We start from the raw sequence: 24,038 nt of genomic DNA on the forward strand, positions 1-24,038 counted from the left end.
CGACGCTACGAGCGTCGGTTTGGCGGGTAAAAAGAGGCGTCGGTTTTGCCAGTCTTTGTGCTTACTACCTGATCTACGGTTCGAAATAACACAACCTGACACAACTATACATAGGCAGTGAGAGACGCCTACCAGTGCCTGGCAACCACTCCCAACACGTAGAGTAGTTAGTTCTTGTATAATTTGATGATATAAAACCGTACATAGTAATTTTGATGGTCTAATTTAAATTCTTTTTACGAGAATCTTTACCTCATTAATATTCCACATCGTGGGTATGTATCTGATTTCGGCGTTCTGCAGTTCTATTCTAAATACGACTGATATACATACGTATATATCTGTATGTCCGTATTACCTGTAGATCGCTGTAACAAGTGGCGGATCAAGAGTCACTGGTTGATATTATTTTTGTTTAAGATTTCTCAAACACACCAGAAAAGTTGTATTCATTCGCATTAAATATTAATTCATTCCAGGCTCACAGTGTCATCAGTATTCGTTTCTGAAAAAGAGATCATAATTATTTACATCAATATTCAACTGATAAATTAATTATAAACCATTGGAGATCGGCAAACTATTGCGAGCTACTTCTGTTTAATCTAATCAAAATTATATCTAATTAACAATGATTCAACAATTGTTTCAGCCTTATTATTATACCCTGCATCTTAATTAGGAAACGGTCTCAATATGCAGCAAGGATTTCCAGGACAGCACACAACGACCACCACTGTTAATGTTGGAACAACAGCCGTCAATCCTACAATCAGATTAGACACGTCATACTTTAAAACATTACCAGGAATTTTGAAAGTTGTACAAGTGGTACGATGTGATCATCATAAACTTGTATCTTTTTTATATCTGATATTATTTATGAAGTGTTGTATTTACTCTATTTTTTTTTGGATTTCAAATAGGTATTGAATCTACTTGGATTTATATGCATCATCTCAACGGTACTTCGGTACAACAGTCGCGAACAATGGTTCAATACTGTGGCGATGGGAGGATTTTGGTTCACTGGAATTATACTATGTTTCTACGTTTTTCACATCATTGAAAAATTCCATAAAATACCTTGGCTGAAAATAGTAAGACACTCCTGTGCTTAGTTACTAGCTTTAATCGCTGATTTGTAAGTCTTTTAGTAGTAAACACAGCAATGATTTCCCCAGGAACTGGTCTTCTGTTTGATATGGACAGCTTGCAACCTTTTGGCAGCTAGTCTAGTGGCTGGAGACGCTCGCATAGATGATGCCCTTGCTGCTGCCGCTGTGATTAATTTATATTGATAATATAAGCAGCATAAAAGATTAGGAATTATAAAAAATACTAATCGTTATTTTTTAGGTTTTCGGATTCCTGGCAATGGTTGCATATGGAATAGATGCATGGTTGAAGTTTATGGCAATCAAAAGAGGAGATATTGCCCAGGGTGAACGTCAAGTGAACCAAAGTGGCACTACGACTATTCCGGCTTATTAATTTCACCAGATAACTCTGGTTTTGTTATTGTTGATCGCGATAAATCACTGTATATTTTATAATCGTCCCTTCAAAACGCTTCAATGATATTAAAAAAAAACACACACTAATGTTATAATTATTGTACCTCAATCGGAGACATGTCAGCAGCAAAAAGAAACTGATTTGATCTCGCTGCTATAGCTTTACGCATACATGCACGTCAGTTAATTTACACCAGACTATTCTATGTATATTTTAAATTACATATATTTGAATCATTGAGCCAAAGTGACAGCGTAGAGAATAAAAATATTTTTAGTTGTAAGGGACCATGGCTGATTCACTATATTTATTATTATAAATGTGAAATGCATCAAGTATGTCAATTTAATACTTAGGTATAATTTTACCCAGCTTTTTCGATGATGATTTATCAATCTATACGTTCAACAGACGTTTTGATCTGTTGTATCTGTACAAATATCTTCGGACTTCTAAGAATTAGGAATTATTGTTAGTAATTTTTGAAAAAACAATCAAATTCTGCTTATCATCTGTTGTATTTTCTTCATTAATAAACTACATATGTATGTATTTATATCACAATGATCAATTTCTCTACATTTTTCAATTCCCAATACACCGCTCCTTGGAAACTTAAGAAATAAAGTTTTCGGTCCGATATTCGCCCTGCTGAAATAGAATTTCTTGTGCAGTTAAAACGTCTGTAAATTCACAAATAACACAATTGCGATATCAGACAATACACAGACTTATGTCCATGACGGAGACTTCAATGCTTTCACTTTTCAATACACCGCTCCTCGAAAATTTGAGAAATAAAATTTTCGGTCCGATATTCGCCCTGTTAAAATAGAATTTCTTGTGCAGTTAAAACGCCTGTAAATCTACAAATAACACAATCGCGATATCAGACAATACATGGATTCATGCCCATAACGGAGACTTCAATGCTTTCACTTTCCAATACACCACTCTCGGAAATTTAAGAAATAAAGTTTTCCGTCCGATATTCGCTCGGCTAAAACAGAATTTCTCGTGCAGTTAAAACACCTGTAAATTTACAAATAACACAATCGCGATATCAGACAATACACAGACTCATGTCCACAACGGAGACTTCAATGCTTTTACTTCCCAGTACACCGCTCCTCGGAAATTTAAGAAATAAAGTTTTCTGTCCGATATTCAGTCGGCTAAAACAGAATCTCTTGTGCGGTTAAAACGCCTGTAAATTTATAAATAACACAATCGCGATATCAGACAAATCACAGACTCATGTCCATAACGGAGACCTTTCTGACGGAGACTTCAATGCTTTCTCTCGGTGACGTATGATATCGGCGCCTTCGGCGTTGGTTCCCCAAGAAGCGAAGCGAGTATGGAGACTGGTAACGGAAAATATGAGAGCTGCTAGCCTTCTTCAAGGTAGAGCAGCTACTATCCTTTCTAAAATATCAGTTTACTTTCTTTACCGCAAGAACTGACTCCGTACAATCGTTGCTGTCGAGTCTTTCGTTCAGATCGCCCGAAAAATACCTTTGAACCGCCTGGAATAATTCTTTCGATTTTTTTCCTACAAAAAACACTGTAATATATTCTTTTCATTTCAATACTTATCGTAACTCTGAAGAAAAATGCAGGATTGTTAAACCGAATAGTAAACTGCGCCATGCGTTTAGACCCCGTGTATCTTATTCCATCTGTGACCGGAAATAACAGTACAACAGTAATCTAGTCACAATTGCGGAAGTTTTATTCTTGTTTTCATTTTTAAAACCATAATCACGTCATAATTATGTGGAAAAGTGTAGTTATTGAATATTTCCTCATATTTACAACAATATTCTGTCATTGTACAGGTGAGTGATTAATTTGGGCTTTTGCTGATTATTATGCGAGAATGATTGATTATTGTAAAAAGTGAAAGGTGAATCCAATTTGAAAAAATTGGAAATGATCTGTAAGAAGAACAAGCAGAAAAAAAAAAAAATTTCAAAGAATTTCTGGTCGGCTATGGCATCGAGCACGCTTTGTTCTGGATTCTTGATGACTAAACTTGAATTACCCAATTGCTGAAATCTTTCAAAGTAGACACGATGATTCTCAAGGCATATTCAAAAGAAAAAAGAAATAGCATTTTCGGAATTGTTCTTCTCTAATCTGTGCTGCTTAAATTTCGTTACACATGTATATGTTTTTGGATATTTAGCCTACGGACAAGAGGATGATGAAGGAATTTACAAAGGTAAATACCTCGGCAAATTGAACGCCTATCATCATCAGGTATCGGGTGACGTTTACGTCGTTGACGAATACACGTTATTAATGACGTCATTTAGTTACGACGGTAATGGTGCGGACACCTTCTTCTGGGCTGGCACAACTAACCGACCTGGTCCTCAGGGTTTCATCGTAGCAGATGAATGGGGAAAGTGGGTACAAAATATAGTCTTAAATTTTCGCAAATTTTCACAGAAGAATAATTACATGTAACAACAGGATTGATAAAACTTCTGTTGAAATTATGTCCTTTAGGTGTGCAATTTTATAATAACGTTAAAATCTATTATTATGATGAATCCTGATTCTACACGTTAGAATAAAATTATTTTCAAAATTGTTACAGGACGAACGTACTTGAAAGATACTTCAACAAAGAATTTACCCTGACACTGCCTGATAAGAAAAAAATAACCGATATCAAATGGTTTGCAATTTATGATCTCTCTAATCAGGTCAGTATAGTCGATATCAAGACGATAAATAAATTCGCAGTTTTCATCTAATTCTTTCGTTGGGTTTTTTTGTTTTTTCGTTACAATTGTAATATTCACAGAATACTTTTGGAGATATTTACGTACCTGAAGAATTTGATCCTCCAAGGCCCCAGAAAATTTCCCAACTCTCAAAAAGGTCCCACGAGGTGTCATCGGAGGCTATTGAAATCCTAGATGCTAAAACCATCAGGATTCCACAATTTACTTACGACGGTACCGGAACTGCTTATTTTTGGGTCGGCGTTGGTCCCCAGCCGTCGAGTAGGGGCGTCAAAGTCCCTGACGACTATGGATAGTAAGAAAAATGATATATTCCGATGTTGAATTTATCCCTCAAACGAAAAACAGTTAAACTGATTTCAAATTTTCCTAGTCTGGATCCACTGAGAATGTATAAAAACGAGGATATCACCATTCAGCTACCTGGAGACATGAATGTTTTCGGTATCAACTGGCTCAGCGTCTACGACCTTGAATCAAAGTCGAATTTTGGTTCTGTTATCGTTCCAGAAGGTCTTAACGTGCCACCTTCCTTGGTCAAGGTAAGAAATAAGATACTTTCAATTCAAGGTACTCCAAGTCTGATGCTCTCTTTTTTATTGAGTATTTCCCTCTTTGCTTATAGGTCACAAAATACGCGAATACTTTGCCAAACTGTATACAGCTGCACAAAAATTATCAAATGGGTTGGGAGATCTTTGGACCACAGATAACGATCCAGTTGACCGGACAAATCGGTGAGAATGTTAAATTTTATGGACAAAAATGTTCGATTTGTTCGTTACTTGATTTTATCGTATTTTTTTCCGTGTACAGACGATGACGAGTACATGGCTTTTGGACTTTCTGGATCGGATGAAAAAAGCAAAATGGAAGGAGCTGACGTTACTATTGCCTACGTGGATGGTGCTCGTGGATTTGCCAACGATTACAGTATATCAGCTTACGCCCCGGTAAGTTATTTGATTAATGAAATTGTAGAGACCGGAATTTTTAAATTTAATTTTCAAACAGTGCGGAAAAGTTCTCGGCCAGTACAAAGGGGTGTGCAAGGACGAATTGGTCGGAGGACAAGATAACAATCAACTTCATGACAGCTCAAGACAAGATGGAATAACTACTGTCCATTACAGACGAAATTTGATATCATGTGAGTGACCAAAAACTTTGAATTTAATGAATTAACATGTATAAGATATACGGCAACAATAATTGTACTGATTTAAAGCTGATCCTGGCGACAAGGAATACCCTACCAATCGTTCGATTTACGTAGTCTGGGCATTGGGAAAATTAGACGAAAATAAGGAGCCAAATTTTCACTCCGTTTATCCCAAAGGAGATCTAAAACTTCAATTGCAGCGAGTAGAACCAGAAAATTCCTGCATGGATTTCACAAACAACGATAATTCACTACGGTTTGTTCAAAAGTTTCTGATAAAATAAACTCAGAGTTATTATTTATTAAATAAATAATTTGTGAATGATAATTCTTTACAGAGAACCCTGGCAAAAAGCAAGGATTTTTGATAGATCTATAAGAATATTTACGGCAACAATTGGCCCATCCGGTGGAAGAAAGGGTTACCAAGGAATGACGGGTGAGCTTGCTATGGTGATTTGGTTATTTAACGACGAATAAAATTAATTGAATTTTTCAATATTTCAGGTCAGACATCCACTGGTCTTGCTTGGTACATAAATGGTCAATTAATTCCTGAATTATACCTGCGAAGAGGCCTGACCTACAGTTTCAGGGTCCAAGGTGGGAATAATCCTCACAGTACAAATCTTTATCACCCTTTCATTATTACCGACGAACCTCATGGTGGTTACGACAGGCTCACCGATATCTCTCAGGGTAAAGTACGCGTTTTAGCTGGCGTTGAATTCACCAGAAGAGGTAGACCCCGGCCGACTGCAGGTGAGTAGCCCACATATCTATTTATATACACGTATATATGTATGTGTTTATACACGATTTTCAAATTCTTCAAATTGTTTCTTTTCATGTCTAGTTGGGCCACTCTGTCTAAGTAAACATAACGGAAGAGACAGAAGATTGGACGACGATTTTCCATCGTTCAGAAAGTTTAACAGAACATTGATACAAGTTTGTGAGCCAGGTAATTGAAGTCGTCTAAATTATTTTACTGAGAAAAAAACATTAAAAATTGATAAAAATTGCACAGGTGACGCCGGAATACTCGAAGTTACTCCGAATTCGACGTGGCCGGATATCGTTTATTACAATTCATTCACACACGCTAATATGGGATGGAAAATTCACGTCGTAGACGCTTACACTACCAGCGGTGCTATAATTTTAAAATTGAGTTGGTTGAGCGGATTAGCTATAATTTTTTTTCGTATTTTATAAGCTGAGATTTGTTATAGTTAGAGTACTAAATTCCAAAAGCTACGTGAGGATACGTCGCTAACTATTTCAAGGGTTTTGTAAATATACAATAATAAGTTATCCCAACTAATGTAAATCCCGGTCTACTAATTCCAATTACGAAAAATAACTGTTGTGTGTATGCGTCTTTTTTTTTGTTTATACACTGATGTTAAGCTTCCTCGATTTTTTTCTTAAATTATATTGTGTACATAATTTTTATTACAATCATCACCAACACAGCATTTTAAGATCATGATATATTATCTAATCAACTGTCGAATTTATTATTAGTTACTTGAATGTTACTTAGGTATTATATATTACACATAATATCTATATTCAATATATTTTCAACGTATTTATAGTAAAATATCAGTGCACTTTTTATAAGTCGTTTAATAATAATAATAATGATAATGATAATGATATTGATAACGATAATACCTAATACTGTAACGTTAATCATTACAATGTATATTTTAACTCATGAATAATTTTTATTGGCAGCTGCAGCTGACGACACGTAATTCATTTAATATTATCACTGATTTTTTGAAACGACCAAATCGATTAACATCGTTCCAGTGGATAGTATTACTGATAGAATTGTGTACATTTTCAATTATAGATTCCACTAATATTGCTCGCTACGTTGTACGTGGATATTATAGTACTATAAATAGATGCCACTATTCTGTTGCCTAGTAAAATCTCTCCTGAATGTTATCATTCATTTGAGTTTAATATATAATGTAGATGCTAACCAAAAGAAACAAAATTCTTTTTGATGATTTACCAACCATCTATATTGTGCAAACGGATACTCTGTTGAATAAATACTCATATAAACCAAATCAAATGGCAAGAATAATACTAATAAGAATAACAAAAAATCATAATATTATTAATGATAAAAAGTGTGAGTCATGGAAAATTGTTAAAAAATAAAAACTTGCGCATTGTCTTTGGAGGGTGTAGAAAAAAATCAAAAGATTGTACATACATGTTTCAACTTGTGCATTATTCTCTATGAAATTCTAAGAACTGATGGAGTATGACTGGTAGTTCTGAACATTGGATATCATTTTTGCAAACAGCCTGAGCAGCCAAACATTTGAGAGTTATATAATTTACAAGATTCACGTTATTGTGAGGATTCAAAGATATCAGACGTGCTGGAGTGTCACCAGATTTGTTTGGTGTATCTAAATGAGCGCCGTAGTCAAGCAGTAGTTTGATCAACTAAAATAAAGAAGAGATCTGAACTGTAATTATAGTTGTTGTAAACGAGTTAGGAATATAGTTATATATTTTATTCATTCACTTACAGGATTAAAAAAATTGTAGGCGTTGCTGGCTACATGTAAAGGTGTTGACCAGGACTCATTCCTTGCATTGACGTGGGCTCCACATAATAAAAGCAATCTGATTACACCGAGGTGTGGAAATATCATCTGAAAGAAGAGAGAAAAAGAAATAATGGTTTACTCCGAACTATCATTCTCATAGATGTAACTGTCATAAAAAGATTTGGTAGTTGTCAAGTTGTTCTTAATTTCCAATATATTCATTCACAACTTTCATCTTATCGTGAAATTCCAGCTTTGAGGTCACCCATTTATAAACCAAGGAAAACCCCAGACACCTATAGACACACACACATATTCATAAACAAGTATCTCAAAGCTGTCGTAAAGAGGAAATAAAACAAAACAAAATAAAAAAAAAAAGGACTGAGCAACAGCAGTCCATAATCTGACGAGTCTCAGCACGCTGAAGTTAGTCACAAAGAAGCTAATACAGTCTTTGGAAGTGAACAGCTAATTCTGAAATGTTTGTGAAGCAGTCTTTGCTTCTGCTATTGGGTGTCGTGGCCCTGTGGTGGCCAACAGGTGTTAGTACACTCGACGAAGAAGATGATGATGTGGATTCAGGATTTGGAGGATCAATTGATCAATCACAAATAAGTGAACTTGGTAGATTTGCCGAAGAGAATCTTAACTGTTTTCTACAACTGGATGAATCCCTCGCTGATAAATGGAGTGCTGATTTATCTCTGAGAACTGAACAAGATTTTGAGAGCAGTGCTATTAACGAGGTTACACTTCAAGAGAGCAAGATACTCACAGCAGAATTCTTAGGGAGTTGCATGAGAAATTTGACTAAAAAGGTACGTGGAAAAGCTGTGGAAAAGTGCATGATCAATTTGATATCTAGTGAGATCGAAAGCGAAGGGTTTATATCTGCGCCAGAGTTGTTTGACAGCTCTCTGCCACTACCAGCACTGACCTTTCTTGACATTAGAGACCTCGCAAAGCTTTTATTCAAGGATAGAACATGGGAGCAGTTGACCCCTGAAGAATTAAACGCCTATCAAACAGCTAGTGGTTATCTTTTGGATGAAAATAATGGAAATTCAGATCAGGTGTTTATCATTGACCAGGAGTGTGAATGGCGTAATTTGGTTGCGCTTAAAAATCGTGAAGGAGATCGTGAAGAGATGTTAAAGGAATTCAAGCAACAGGTGATCAGACTTATATCTCTCAAAGTTGGGCATGCTGTTTTGGATTCTAAACATTTGAAGCCAGGTACTTGGATATCAATTTATAGAAAGTGGACGCCTGTGAGATCTAATAATCTGAAGGAGCTTGAAACGTTAATTACCGATTTGAGAACTAGTCGATTTACAACTTATGATCTCTGTAAATATGCTACAACTCTTGGCGATTTCTTTGCTGATCAGGAGATTGAAATCATTTTACCAAAGAACATTTCACCTCTTAAGCTGATCATCGGTGAACTTGATGGAAAAGTCACGAGAAAAGAGGGTCGGATTTGTGCTGCTGGTAATACGGAGGGATGCCAAAGAATCAGAGAACTGAAAAAATCTTATAGGGAAGATATAAGATGTATGGAAAGATTTGGTGCTCTTTTATCAAACCACCTTTTAAATTCCATTACCGAAAAATACGCTGAGGTTCAACCGAAAATAACATACCCTGAATTGGTATGTAAAAAATCTCCGAAAGCCGGTAAAATTTCTATTAGATACTGCAGATGTATTGGAAGTTTGTGCACTTTACGTGATGTTGGGGATATCAAGGCTAGCTATTACAAGATCAACAACGAGGGCAACGCGCTCGTTTTTACAGGAGCTTGAGGGTTTATGTACAACTTTGATTGAAAACTAATCACATACTGTTAACACGTTTTTCCCCATATTCACACATATAATATGTAATCTAAATTTGATAAATAAGAATCTATGCGCGACTCTGTGTACATAATTATTCTCGAATCTATACTATATAATTTCATTTCATAATTTACATTTATAAAAATTAACATATATTTATAAGCAAATTGATTCTTGAAATAAACTTTGTTTAAGTGGTTCAAAGGAAAATGTTGTTGGAAGTAATAATGACCAGATCCTTTCAGTTTGTGTGAATACTTCGAAATTTTGATGGAGGTTTGAAATAACTTTTAATGGCTGAATAGGACTTTTAGGCCTGTTTCTAGAGATCAATCAGATATCGTAGAATGGAGTTTCCAACAAAATTTCAAATTTGCAAGTCAGAATTCAATTGAATTTGAATATTTGAAATATTGATATTACACCTACAGCAACGAATGCAGAACCATGAAAAAAAAATTAGAATAAAGCAAAACAAATAAATAAATAAATAAACATTAAGGGAATTAAAAATCCCACGTTACAAAATTTACGGAACGGGTTTCACATTCGATAATCGTAGTATAAAAAGCGAGCGCCTTGCCCGCGATACTCATTATATAGTTTAATTTTCATTTCAATCAACGGCTGCAGTGTATGACTGCCATGAAGGAGTCAATATTCTTCATATTTCTCATCGTCGTTGTTATCAACATTGCAAAATCTAGTGAGGCTAGAAGGCAGCCCTACAATCCCAAGGCAACCGATCAAGAATACCTCGTAAAGCTTCAAAGGCGAGAATCTCAAGAACTTTTATGCCTGAGACGTGTTGACCGGAAATTAGCGTCGAAGTGGATTGCAGAAATATTGAGAAAAGTTAGCCTTCAAGAACTGCAGAAAAATGATTATGGATTTTCTCCTCTCATTTCTGATCCTGCGCCATCGAAACCAAAATACGACAACAATCTACAAGAATGGTTGATGGAAAGCGGCTCACCTGTGAGAAAGATTCTAAATTGTTTTCGAAAAGTAGCAAAGGATGTTGCTCCGTTATTGAACAGAGGAGAGATAAGGTGTTTGAACGGTTTATTTACATCGCATATACAGCAAGAAAAAAATATCGAGAAAGGGTTCGCCGAATATCTCGTTAATGCGTCAGATGAAGAATTATTCTTCAGAAAGTTCTTGAGTTTTAGTGAATTCAATGAGCTGATGTTCCAGAACCGTAACCCGGGGGCTTTGGGGGAGGCTGAACGTTCGGTATTCAATGAATCATTGCGTTTATTATCATACGAAAAGAACAAGGATAACAAAACCTACACCATGACAAGGATGTGCGAGTGGAAAAATTTAGAAGCGTTGTCGGCAACCGAAAATTCTTTTTCACAATTCAGGGAATTCGAATCTCAGGTTTATGAATTGGTAAACGATCATTTGGCCAGTGCTTTAGTGGGAAATTGGAGATCAGGATCAAAAATTTCCCATGAAACTCACGACTCTTGGTTAAAAACCCGTGAAAAAATGCGTGAGCGTTTAGACGCTGAAATTCGAATTCTGAGGACTTTGAAGAAGAGTGCGGCATGGCTTTGCGAATATGCGGCTAAACTCGGGCGAAATTTTTTTGTTGAACAATATGCGTCACTGAAAATATCTACACAACAAAAGTCTCCCTCGAAGACTAAAAAACTCGCTGACATTATCAGAACTTTTCCACATTTCAATGACGCAAGAGATTTGTTATTTCATAAGGAAGTTGAAGAGGACTCTAAATGTCTGACGGTATTCTCTGAAATGGTTGAAAATCATCAACGTTTCTCAGCGGCATTAGCTTTCGTAAATAATCGTTACAGCTACCCAGAATTATTGTGTAGGAGTAAGGAAAAAAAGTCGAATAATATGAAAGTAATCGAAACCACATTCTGCCATTGCATTGGAAGCTTCTGCGCGGTTAAATCGCTAGGTGAACTCTATAGTGACGATTACCTTGTGGTTGAGGGTAAAAATGGAATCCACAGAACTATTAGTAGAAGAGTATACGAAAAAAACAAGAGAGTCAACTGATTTTGGAAAAGAACTGATAGAATGGAAAACTAAGCTCTACGCCACGCTTCGTACATTACTACATAACACTTGTCGCGTAAGAAAACTTATCTACAAGTGAAACCATACCAATTTTAACGCGCGCTATTTGATGCGAAGAGACTTATAACGTTTCAATACTATTTTCTTCCGTGTAACTGGTTTTCAAAGAGCCTCAGGCTCCGAACACTACAAGTATCTCGAGCTACGCAAAACGGTGCGTAAGAAGTGTCTAGATAAGAAAAATAATCTTCAGGTACAAAACGAGCTCTGGTGAGGAATATAATATTTTAGAAATTCTTCTCACTGACCATGAAGTCATAATCCTGCTCTTGACAATTATCTATTCAAGTTTCGGCCTTGAATTGAGTAAAAATTGGTTTTCCATAGACCCACCACTGGCGATTATCGAAGAGTATCTTCCTAATATCCAAAAAATTTCGATAGAATCTCTGCGAAAGATTCACGAGTTTTGATGTGGGAATTCGACTATCATAGTCCTTCGAAAACCGGCGTATACATAATACTTTCGAACAAGAATGGCTGTTGGAAAGTAGATCTGCAGCGCATGAAATTAATAGAAGCGTTCGGAGATTAGATCCGGAAATCGTTCCATTTATAAATCAGAATGGCATAAATTGTGTGAATAGTACCTATTCGATCACCAAACCGAAGAGAAGCTCGTAGACGAGGAATATTTTGCTGAATTGTTGCGTAGAAATAATCAGGAGCAATTGCCGGTCGAGAGGTCTGTAAGTTCAACCGAACACGTTGCGATGTTCCAAAACAGAAGAACTTATGTATCAAGTCTTAGACTCCATATATATAGGCATTTGGCTGGTAAAATATTTAGAAAATGGTATTCGAACTCAACTTTACCGCGGGATAAATACATTGGATGGTTAGAGTTCCGTGATCAAATTATATGGAGAATATAGGATTCCTTTGGTGAGCTTATTGTTAAACCTGAAAGAAAAAAAAGCTCAGTATCCCTGCGAATACGCAAAAAACTTGGCATATGAATTATCAGATGGACAATCTGGCTAAAAATATTCATTAGACGAAAATAACTATTACAGCGTAAATTTCGTCATTCTATAAGTTGCGGAGGAATGAAGAACCATCGACAAAACTCTCAGAAGTGAAAATGATTTTTATCTTTCAGCGTTGAAAATGTTAGCCAAAAAACATAAAAAAGAAGAACTTTGTTTAAAAGCGCTTTAAAATGTAATGCAAAATCACCAACGTTTTGATATTGCTCTTGGTTCTGTCAATGGTCGTTAATCCGACCCAGAATTTTACTACTAGATTTTGCAAATGTAAATAAAGTTTTTGCGTTACTCATGGATAGCGGGTCTATCCGCAGAAGAATACGTTATGTTATAAGGAGCCGATGGACGATACGTGGTTGTTCGGAGTACATTTTTCTATTTCTACTACTTTTTATTGATAACAAATAATTACCAACATTAATAAATTTTGGTACTACTTGAATCCTGTGCAAGAAAAATTCATTATTATCATTTCCCTGTGTGTCATCAATTGAATTTCCACATTGACTATTTTTATCTATGGCCAATTTTGTTTACGGATACAATAGTTTCTAGAAGAACTGAAAAATATTGTAGGTCCATCTTATTTTCATTATACATCGTTATTTATGAGTGCCTATAAAATAACAGCGACCGGTTAACGTTTATTTCTCTGGCTATTAAAGTGACCTGACTATCCAGTAGTTCGAAATATGAACCGCAGTACAACGTAGTCGAATTTTTTTCCTCGTTTCTCTTTTATTACTCTTTTTTAATTTTATTTTGCCAAAACTTATTTTATTATGGACAACCGGTGTAACTAATGAACATGTATAAATTGTAAGGTAAAAATCGAATAAAGAATATAAAAAATTCGCGAAAAACCTGATTACCTGGGAGATGCATGTACATATAAATACACACGTACCGGTGAGTGAGCACGTACATTGGCAAGAATCACGCTCGAAGAAGAAACGATATATTGTTAGTAGGAAGACGAGCTACACTTTTTGTGTTTTTCATACCTCAAGGAACTGGTTTTCTCGAGTAGATGGCCTTCGGTAGAACGGTCGGAACATGTTTGGCAAAAGGTAGTATATTCGATTCCTCCTATAAAATTGGGATCTTGGGTCAAGCAGGGGCTAGTATATGATTTGGATTGTGGGATACATCAACGCATAGTTGGAGCTCTAGACATACGTAGTCATAGAGAGGATAAAAGTAAAAACAATAATTGCTAATAGCATCAAGTGCAGTCGATAGAGCGAGCTCTTGGAAAACCATGGGCTACCTTCTATTGCTCCTTGCCTGCATCGTCGTCTCCGTGACGAGCAGTCGTGTTTGTGATTCTTCATCCTTTTACGATTACTCGTCCTTGGAAGACTATACGAACTATGGATACCGACCACCAAAGTTACCAAGGCCGACAAAAGGACCCCCGCCGTTGAATGAGAATCGACGTACTGTGATTCCGATGTTGATGAGTACCGCGTCACCACCCCGTGCCAGTCAAGGTTCTTACCAAAATTTTCCTTCCCGTCCTACACCACCGCGTATTAATACGCAGTCACCCACAGTCCCTTCTCAAGGATTTGTGGTATCGAGATTTGGAAATGATTTGAACAGCGTACAGCAGAGACAAATGAGAGAACTCTACTGTTTGGAAGTACTGGACAACTTGTTGTCGGTACGATGGCAGGAAGAAATAGACAGAATTTCGGTTAGCGATTTAGGAAAATTTTCAACTCTGTACAAAGTACCGGAATTCAGCAACTTGTACAGTAATCCCGAATCGGAATGGATTCAACAAGAAGGAATGCCTTTGAACAAACTGGATAAATGCGTTAGAAATTTGGTCAGCAAAATTGCTCCGAGAATGGACCAGGAGGAAATTCACTGTCTTAATAGGATGTACCCAGAATATTTAATCAGAGAAAATAGAACGGCAAGATTATACGATAAATATATCAGAGACACTTCAATGGAACAACTTCCCTTCAAATCATTTTATACTTACTATGAGCTTACGGAGCTACTGTTTGACAACAAGAATATCGACGCTCTGGACGACGAGGTCAGAGCGATTCACGAAGACATGTTGGACTTTTACATCAAAACAGAGGAGGATAAATCAAAGAAGATTTTCATAGTGGAACAAGAATGCGAGTGGAAAAACGCTAGGGCAATCAGGGAAGTAAATAATGAGGATGCTCGTTTCCAAAAGTTTGGCGAACAAGTTAAATATCACGTGAACAAGTACCTGTTTGCGGAAATTCTCCAGAGATGGGCGCCCGGAGGGATTATTCCAGATTATAGGTAAGACGAAAGTTCGTTCATATGGAAAATTTCTGAAATAATCTTGTTCAAATTTTAGATACGTTCTCTGGAATAAAGCAAGGCAAGCTATGGAAACTGAAATTCAAGAGAAAATAAATGAACTTCGAAAAGAGAAAAAGGACGCACAATTTCTTTGCACATACGCAGCGAAGCTCGCAACCAAGTTTTTCGAAGAGCAGAAAAAAATCATCTTCGACAAAATGAGAAATGAAACCTTATCTGCCAATCTGCAAACACGAAAGAAGTACGCCCATATTGTAGGACTTGAAGGAGCACTCACTGGAAAGTACGATGACCGCATTTTACGTGTGAGGTCATTACTCCAGGAGTTCAAGGAAGGCTATTACTGCCTTGCGAATTTCGTAAAAATGATTGAGAACCATCAATGCTACGCTGTAGCCGCCGCTTTTGTTGATGAAACGCCACCCCATGGATATACCTACTGTAACATAAAAGAAATGTCGGCAGAGTTGGTTCAACCGCGATATTGTAGGTGTCAAGGTACTTTCTGCGAGGAATTTGGTCTCGCAACAGTGCGGGCTGAACGATTCCAGCTGAATTTACGTCCGAATAATACGTATTCGGTTTCCACAAATTCCTCTTATCGTATAAAACCTCTGGACGAACTGATCGCAGCTGCTAATCAACGTATAGCAGGACAGAAATTCAATACTTGGTGGTATCGCCATCAGAAAATGCCCGTCAAAGTATAATGATCGGTTTCGAAACGTGGAAGCTTTCCATCGCAACTGTACTGATATTATAATTGAAAATTCATCGATGTTTATTGAATAAACACAAGTATCCTAAGTAATCGAGTAACAATATGTCAGCGTATTCGAGTGAAAAAAAAAAATTTCCAATACAAATTTGAACATTGGTTCTAATTCGATATTTTACATTTTATAGGTGTCATGTCTATACGTCTATTCATGTGGATCGGCTCACTGACTTCGGATTGATTTCAGGCCAATTATAACAACTTTCGTTCTTTCCCTAGTGACGTGGCTTACAAGGAAAACATTCCCAGGTGATCGCTTTTGATTTTAACAAGCGTATTGGATATATTGTAGTTTTTTTTGTTAGCAAATTTACGAGACATGCTTATTTTTTTATCGACTGCTCTTAAGCGGATTTAAGGGGAAAATGTTACCCCTAAAATTGCTGTATCGTATGGAAGCTTTACTGCGATTGAAATGAAACCAATTGCGAGTTAGTTCTCGTATTACATGATGGGATTGTTTATAAATCCGATTCTGCATGCATATACCATGTCGCAAGGGGGAAAACTAATCGCCAGAAAGAGAAGAAACTGAAATCGGGGACGGACATCTGACAATGAGAATATTTCCTCATTACTTGTACGGCGTGATCTCCGGTTGCTTTATTCTTTATGAGGTCATATAGCTCGGAAACTAAGGCTGCAATTGCATGACTAACTATTCATGTACAACACTCAGCAGGTGTTGAAAGTCTTAAACCGACAAGTAATTACTTCTCCTGTGGAGTATTTCGGTATGGGATAAATTATTGCGGATGAGAAATGTTTAAAGTTTTCAAGTTATTGATTTGTTGAAAGATCCGACAGTTTTATGGAACAGCAAGTTTTTCATTGGAATAGACGAGCTGAATTCGCGAAGAACTTACATTGCATGGCATTCAATCTTTTCACTTATTTTTCTATCGATTTTACCTTTACTCGCGACTTTGCGTGTGTCTTGAGATCGATGTCCCTTTGTGTTTTTAAAACGGTTGCAGGGTTCAAAGTCTCACTACTTTCAATTTGTTTCGTGATTTTTTCCGGCTTCTTCAAACTTAGAGAATCACCACGGTTTATCTCAAAATCGTACCCTTTTCCTCGTTCACTTCCAAACATAATTCAGAAGATAGATAGATTCGAGAATAAACGGTCCCTTAATATAACTTCGAAAGTTGTACGAAAAATGAACCAAAGAAGTACAGTTTTAACCAGGCCAGGCCAAAATTAGATACTCCATCTTTCGACGCAAACGGTGAAATTCTTCCTCCTCGTTAACAGGATAAAAAATTTTGCACCGCCCCATTATATGACATCCCTACATCCAAGAACTGGTTTTCTTGACTAGATGGCCTTCGGTGAAACAGTCGGAACATGTTTGGTAAAACATAGTGATCATTTACTCGTATAAAGTTGGGAACTCGGGTCTAATAGGACTAGTGTACGCTTGGAATTGTCGGGTGCATCAACGCACTGCGGAGTTCCACATGCGTAATAATAGCAACAATAATAATATTAATAATAATAACAATAACAATAACAGTAATAATACCATTAACGTTGAACGCACTTGGTACATCGAGGACTCGGAGCACCATGAATTACCGCGTGCTGCTTTTCGGCTGCATGGTTATTTCTGTGACGAGCCGTCGCGTTTGTGAATGTCCAATTTTTTACGATTACCCATTCCTTGAAGACTACCCGATTGTCGAATACCAGTCACCAGAATCACCCGAACCTACTAAAGGACCTTCTCTGTCGACTATGGAGCGTCGGACCACTACGTCGAAATTGACGAGCACCACGCTACCACCTCGCACAACTGAAAGGACTTATCCGACTTTGCCCAGCAGTCCTAGCACTTCAACGACTGGTCCTTTACCACCACGTATAAACAAATTGCCACCGTTGGTTCCTTCGCCAGGACCTGTGATTTCGAGAAATAATAATGATTTGAGCCGGACTCTGGAGATGCATTCACGAGAAACATACTGTCTGAGCTTACTGGACAGATTAATATCGGACCAATGGCAGGAAGAAATTGGCAGAATTTCAATTGACGATTTAGGAAATTTTTCAACTCTGTACAAAGTGCCGGAATTCAGCAACTTGTACAGTAATCCTGAATCGGAATGGATTCAACAAGAAGGAATGCCTTGGAACAAACTAGATAAATGCGTTAGAAATCTGGTCAGCAAAATTGCCCCGAGAATGGATCAGTCGGAAATTCAATGTTTGAATAGAATGTTTTCAGATTACATGGTCAAGGAGAATAAGACCGCTAGATTATACGAAAACTATATCAGCGAAACTTCGATGGAACAACTTCCCTTCAAATCATTTTATACTTACTATGAGCTTACAGAGCTACTGTTTGACAACAAGAATATCGACGCTCTGGACGACGAGGTCAGAGCGATTCACGAAGACATGTTGGACTTTTACATTAAAACCGAGGAGGATAAATCAAAGAAAATTTTCATAGTAGAACAAGAATGCGAGTGGAAGAACGCGAGGGCAATCAGGGAAGTGAATAATGAGGACGCTCGTTTCCAAAAGTTTGGCGAACAAGTTAAATATCACGTGAACAAGTATCTGTTTGCGGAAATTCTGCATAAATGGTTGCCGGGATCCCTTATTTCGAAATTGAGGTAAGTTCAAAGTTAAGTCATGTGAACTGGGTTTAATTTTCACTATTTTTTTTTTTTTTTTTTTTCGTTATGCAGATACGACGAGTTGGACGAAGCGAGGCAGGTAATGGATGCTGCGATTCGGGAGAAAATACAGGAGCTTCGAAGAGACAGAAAAGATGCACAATTTCTTTGCACATACGCAGCACAGTTTGCAAATGATTTTTTTCTGAAGCAAAAAGAGATAATCTTTCGAAATGTAGAGGGTGAGGCCCAATCCTCTTATCTAATGACACGAAAAAAGTTCGCCAATCTTGAAGGGATAAATGGAGCGCTGATTGGAAAAAATGACGACCGTGAATCGCGCGTCAAGGCATTATTGCAGGAGTACCGGGCAGGCTATTACTGTATTGCAAATTTCGTAAAAATGATCGAAAACCATCAGCGCTACGCTATAGGCACCGTTTTTCTCGGTGAAGTACCGCCCCATGGGTACACGTACTGTAACATAAAAGAAATGTCGGCAGAGTTGGTTCAACCGCGATATTGTAGGTGTCAAGGTACTTTCTGCGAGGAATTTGGTCTCGCAACAGTGCGGGCTGAACGATTCCAGCTGAATTTACTTCCGAATAATACGTATTCGGTTTCTACAAATTCCTCTTATCGTATAAAACCTCTGGACGAACTGATCGCAGCTGCTAATCAACGTATAGCAGGACAGAAATTCAATACTTGGTGGTATCGCCATCAGAAAATGCCCGTCAAAGTATAATGATCGGTTTCGAAACGTGGAAGCTTTCCATCGCAACTGTACTGATATTATAATTGAAAATTCATCGATTTCCATTGAATAAACATAAATATTTTAAATAATCGAGTATCAGAGTAAATCAGAGGAATATTTATTTTCAATTACAAATACAATCAAGATATCGCAGCACTACTAATTCATTCCACACTAACTGTAAGGCACAACTTTTGCCATTTGTCCAGTGATGTTGTTCAATTGTACGGTGTAATCTTTTGCTTCATTTGTTGAGGTCACATCTTTCAGAGAATAACGCAGCAATGTCACGAGTAACACAAAAGCCACCTATACATCGATACTTGAGTGACTCAAGTCCTGAATTGTAATTTATTGGCCCAAAATGTATTTCGGCATAGGATTAATCATTACTAATGGAAAGTGTTGCCACTTCAGAATTATTCCTGCAGCGTCATCATACAGTAAACCTTTCCATCGAACAAATGGGCTCAACTTTTAAAAAAATTGCGTCTGGTGTCGGTCGAACTTTCCAGATATTTGTCTATAGATCTAGCTTCACTCGCGACTGCCTGGGTCTCGAGATCGATGATATTCCACGTTTTGACGAGGAGAATATCTGCCTGCGCTCTAACAAATTTATTCGCAATTTTACCTGCGTATTCGCAAAGCCATTGTGGATCCTTTTCACCGATTTTGGCTCCTCTATATCAGTATTTATTTCAGTTATTATGTCGTTTCTGGCTTTCAACCATGCTCCGACATTTGCTCAACTTATGTTAGCAGATTTTTTAAACAATTCTTCAGTTTGTTAATCAATTGTTGATTCCCGAAGTTCTTCCAAGTCTTTCCAATCATATTTTTGCCGCAAAATCAAAGTTCTCTCTTTGTTGTATTCTTTCAGAGGAACGTAAGAAACCAGATGATCATAAGTGCTTTTTTCCTGAGCAGTGAAATTTCGCAACGCAATTTTTTCTGTGCCGGTGAAACTAAGGAATTGATGAAATGGAAGGTTCGTTTTGTTTTCTGATGCTTTTTTCTTGGCATCTACGTGGCTCTCTTGTCGATCGACAAGTTGTTAAAAATATCTTTCAAGATAAGACTTCGTCGTATTTTCGGATAAATCGGAAATCGAATCGAATAAATCCACATAACATCCTCGCCATCTAGAGCTTGGATTTACGTAATCCAGCAGCCACTGTTGTGCGATTGTATTGTATTTTGATCTGCTGGGCTCTTAGAAAATAACAAAAAGAACCTTGGCACTTTTCTCAGATCCATCACATTGGTACTGTTCACTTTTTTCCCTACAACTTTGCCAGTAGATGATCAAACTTTTTAAAGCACAACCGATTCACTCGTTGGATATTTGCTAGCTGATTCAGATTGTACTTAATCAAATTCTCAGAGATCAAAGAATCACCAGTAGCTAATATCGACTGCTTGAAAGCAAGGCTTGTTATAAGAAGCACGCAGCAACCTTACGTCGAAGTAAATTATTATTCGAACGCATTTTGGATTCACAAACTGAAATCAAATACGCGCGTAACTGTCTGTGCGCGGAGCTAAATACGCCACAACCAATACAGTATTTATTTGCGATAAAAAAAGTTCGTACAACTCGTTACTGAAACTAACAAGGGGAGAAACATTCTAACTATAAGATGGACGAAGCGGACTTTTTTGGAAGGATCAATTAGCATAATACGCGGATGAAACCAGAAGTTGAGACGGTAAGCAATCGGTGAATAAACTCACAATCGCAATCATGTATTACGTGAACGGAACTTTGGTATGTCATTTCGTTTCCCTCGTATTGAATGAGAATTTCGTATGAGTAAGTATAAATAAAATTGGGGCACGTCAAAGATCAAACGTCCATGAATAAAAATAAAATATATAGAAATACGAGGTAAAAATCTGAAAGATGAGTGCACTTACCTGTATTTCATCGGCGGGAAAGTAACTAGATCTAATGGTATTCAGCCTCGATACGCAAAGATGTAGAAGTGAATCCCCCGTGGATGCGGATCTCGGGCTTTGCCTTACGAGGTGGTAGACTAGCTGTTCTGCCTCTGTTCTCTCCTCATCGGATTGTGCAGTTTGAACGAACAAGTAAATGAGATGAGTAACGCATTTCAGAATGCGATCATAGCTGTCCTGCTGTCTTTTGTGTACCGGACGAATCTGCAAGTGAAGTTTTTCGAAGTTAAATTTATATGATAAGTAATGATGAACAGCTCCAACACTCATAAACGACTCAACGTACATCTAACAACTGTCTTGCTTCCGCTAGCGGATTGGCCAAAAGGTGAAAAATAGCGACTACATCGCTAAATCTCGGTTGTTCTTTGTCTGGTACTCTGTCGTCAAACTCGACTGTCTTCTCATTTATATCAACCATAAGTCTCACCAATGCTTGTGCGGTCAAACAAGTATCGCTGTAAAGGATCTGAAAGATAATCAAAAGCTTCATCCAGGTATCCTGGTTTGCTTTACTCAAATCAGGCATCAAATTTCAAATGAAACTTACGGAATCTTTTTCTACTCTAATCTCGAGTGCTCTCCTCCACAGATCTATGCATCGTTGATACCTCAACGCATCTGCGTAGGAAGCTCCTCTGTACATTAACTTGAACAAAGTATCCTTATGGTAGGGTCCGAGTATTCTTTCGCAAATCAATAAACTCTGAACCCGTATAGCGTCGAGGTCTAAAGCGATGCTATTCAGCTCTTCGATGGTCTTGAATTCAGTAGCATTACGAAAACTCTTCCGTTTCGGGACAAGAGGCCTTTTGGGTAGAGGCTCACCATCCACTCTATGTGCATTTCTTATCGCCATGGCCTTCCGCCAGTATTTCACCGCCGTTTGCGAGTCATTATGCTCATCCAGAAACGTAGAACCCATCAGTTCATTGGCATCGGCTAATCTTTCTGGTGTATAGGCAATGTGTTCAACTGAAATGAAAAACAAAGAACTGTTGAATGAATATAACTACATTTAATTTATATTGTTAATTTATATTGAAATTAATTATGATTGTTTACCTAAGTAGTCAAATATTTGAGTAGATCCCTTTAAGCAGGCCGTCTGGAGTGCATCGTCGTTGTAACGGGACCAAAGAGTAGGGTCTGCGTTATGATCTAACAACAGTTTGGTGGTAGCAAATCTGTGTTCTTGGATGGCATAGTGTAAGGCAGTTTTGTTCTGGATGTCTCTGGCGTTAACATCCGCTTTATTGCACAGAAGAAATTTGCATAACTCTACGCTCTGCACGGAATTTATCAAGCATGTCCCTCCATTGTAGTTAGCTCTCAGTATATCAGCTCCATTTTTAACCAAATATATAACAATATCTGCAGAAGAATAGAGAGGAAGTTACGATCTAAATAATCAGAAACCATATTGTTGTTCCTGCTCTTAAAACAAAGTTATATGAATCAAGTACACAAAAGATGTTAGTAAAACTTATCCAAGGTACCTAAGTGGGTCATGAAGCAGGCAGACCTAACAGGTGTGGATCCTGTATCAGAAACGGCATTGATCTGTGCCCCATATGCTACGAGACACTTGATAACTTGCAGCCTTCCGGAAACAGCAGCACACCATAATGGGGTTACGCAGTGGACAGATCTATCATCGGGCACTTCGTACATTCCTCGTTGCTCAATGTCCGCTTTACAAATGGTGATGAGATACTCAACAATCTCTACGTGTCCTCTTTTACAAGCTATGAATAATGGGGCACATCCATCCTTGGTTCTACAGACAATTTCCTTCCGAATTTCAATTTTGTATTTCTCCAATCGATTACGTAGCTGGTATGTGAGTCGTGCTTCAGGTGCAGCACATTTGCACTCTTGTATCAAATCGCTGAATAAAAGATCCTTGCAGTTTACAGCCTGACGACAGTGGTTAATCCACATTTCAAATGATGTATGAGTCGTTTACAGAGGGTACTTGAGTTTGGTATGCCTTTATTTTAAAGATACGATTCGTGGCTTGATGGATCTTGTACGATGGACAGATTTCTTTTGACACACTGACACGCGATAGTTTTATATAAATTAAACCTTTGACTATGTTTGTCCTTCGACGTATTGTTTAAATTTAAATATATTACTTTTATTATTATTTGTTTATTATTATACTGAAGCATCGCTTAGTCGATGTAGATACATAGTTGACGCATAACATTCAGATATGTTTTGGAATTTAGGTAACCTAAGTTCACTCAAGTTGGCCCATTATTCCGCCTCTATCTACCTCTGGATCTCCCAAATTCAATGATCGAATAATGTCATAACCCCAAGGTCTATTGCTTTAAATGGAACAGACGTTACTGCTCTAGATAACGTAAGCTCGAAATCAAAATAACGCATAAGCAACACCAATTTTCCGCTCATCACAAGCTCTGATCAACTGACAGCAATGAGCCAACAGCCAACCTTTGTCGGCGTCACGATGTATATGGCAGATGCGCGTTATCACGTGACTATGACGTACCGTAGCTATGCCAAGGGTGCATACATAAAATGGTTTTGATACTATTCTCGAATTTAATAGTTAAGTCACAATATGAAGAGT

General features: G+C 37.5%; 5 protein-coding genes across 8 annotated transcripts; 4 read left to right on the forward strand and 1 right to left on the reverse strand.

Annotated features, from left to right (window-relative positions):
- Positions 1–14: 14 nt before the first annotated feature.
- Positions 15–2,082, forward strand: LOC105689080. 3 transcript variants are annotated; one of them, XM_020854124.3, is made up of 5 exons: positions 15–166; positions 653–831; positions 927–1,100; positions 1,185–1,283; positions 1,360–2,082. In XM_020854124.3, the coding sequence occupies exons 2-5, from the start codon at positions 697–699 to the stop codon at positions 1,492–1,494; spliced, it is 543 nt and encodes a 180-aa protein (XP_020709783.1). In that variant the 5' UTR covers positions 15–166; positions 653–696; the 3' UTR covers positions 1,495–2,082. The 3 variants fall into 3 exon arrangements, with proteins under 3 accessions (XP_020709783.1, XP_048505641.1, XP_012261261.1); XM_048649684.1 differs by having other exon boundaries at positions 80–275; positions 683–831; XM_012405838.3 differs by having other exon boundaries at positions 90–275.
- An 896-nt stretch (positions 2,083–2,978) lies between these two features.
- Positions 2,979–7,642, forward strand: LOC105689109 (protein Skeletor, isoforms B/C). The gene is made up of 13 exons (XM_012405881.4): positions 2,979–3,359; positions 3,710–3,932; positions 4,127–4,235; positions 4,337–4,572; positions 4,651–4,819; positions 4,903–5,014; positions 5,094–5,230; positions 5,292–5,427; positions 5,506–5,695; positions 5,778–5,878; positions 5,947–6,201; positions 6,296–6,403; positions 6,470–7,642. Exons 1-13 carry the CDS (start codon positions 3,296–3,298, stop codon positions 6,655–6,657), a joined length of 2,028 nt encoding a protein of 675 aa, XP_012261304.2. The 5' UTR covers positions 2,979–3,295; the 3' UTR covers positions 6,658–7,642.
- LOC105689107 (protein fem-1 homolog C) lies at positions 6,870–23,891 on the reverse strand. Of its 2 annotated transcripts, none has more exons than XM_012405877.4 (7): positions 22,933–23,891; positions 22,499–22,807; positions 21,984–22,408; positions 21,720–21,902; positions 21,392–21,637; positions 8,007–8,132; positions 6,870–7,920 (listed from the first exon to the last, which is right to left on the reverse strand). In XM_012405877.4, the coding sequence occupies exons 1-7, from the start codon at positions 23,375–23,377 to the stop codon at positions 7,699–7,701; spliced, it is 1,956 nt and encodes a 651-aa protein (XP_012261300.2). In that variant the 5' UTR covers positions 23,378–23,891; the 3' UTR covers positions 6,870–7,698. The 2 variants fall into 2 exon arrangements, with proteins under 2 accessions (XP_012261300.2, XP_048505625.1); XM_048649668.1 differs by lacking the exon at positions 6,870–7,920 and adding an exon at positions 13,989–14,073 and having other exon boundaries at positions 8,006–8,132.
- On the forward strand, positions 14,097–16,110 carry LOC105689108. Its single transcript, XM_025747050.2, has 2 exons — positions 14,097–15,279; positions 15,338–16,110. Exons 1-2 carry the CDS (start codon positions 14,246–14,248, stop codon positions 16,011–16,013), a joined length of 1,710 nt encoding a protein of 569 aa, XP_025602835.2. The 5' UTR covers positions 14,097–14,245; the 3' UTR covers positions 16,014–16,110.
- On the forward strand, positions 17,207–19,565 carry LOC125499665. The gene is made up of 2 exons (XM_012405878.4): positions 17,207–18,708; positions 18,784–19,565. Exons 1-2 carry the CDS (start codon positions 17,654–17,656, stop codon positions 19,457–19,459), a joined length of 1,731 nt encoding a protein of 576 aa, XP_012261301.2. The 5' UTR covers positions 17,207–17,653; the 3' UTR covers positions 19,460–19,565.
- Positions 23,892–24,038: the final 147 nt, after the last annotated feature.

The sequence above is a fragment of the Athalia rosae genome, chromosome 2 (genome assembly GCF_917208135.1).
Source record: "Athalia rosae chromosome 2, iyAthRosa1.1, whole genome shotgun sequence".
Lineage (NCBI taxonomy): Eukaryota > Metazoa > Arthropoda > Insecta > Hymenoptera > Athaliidae > Athalia > Athalia rosae.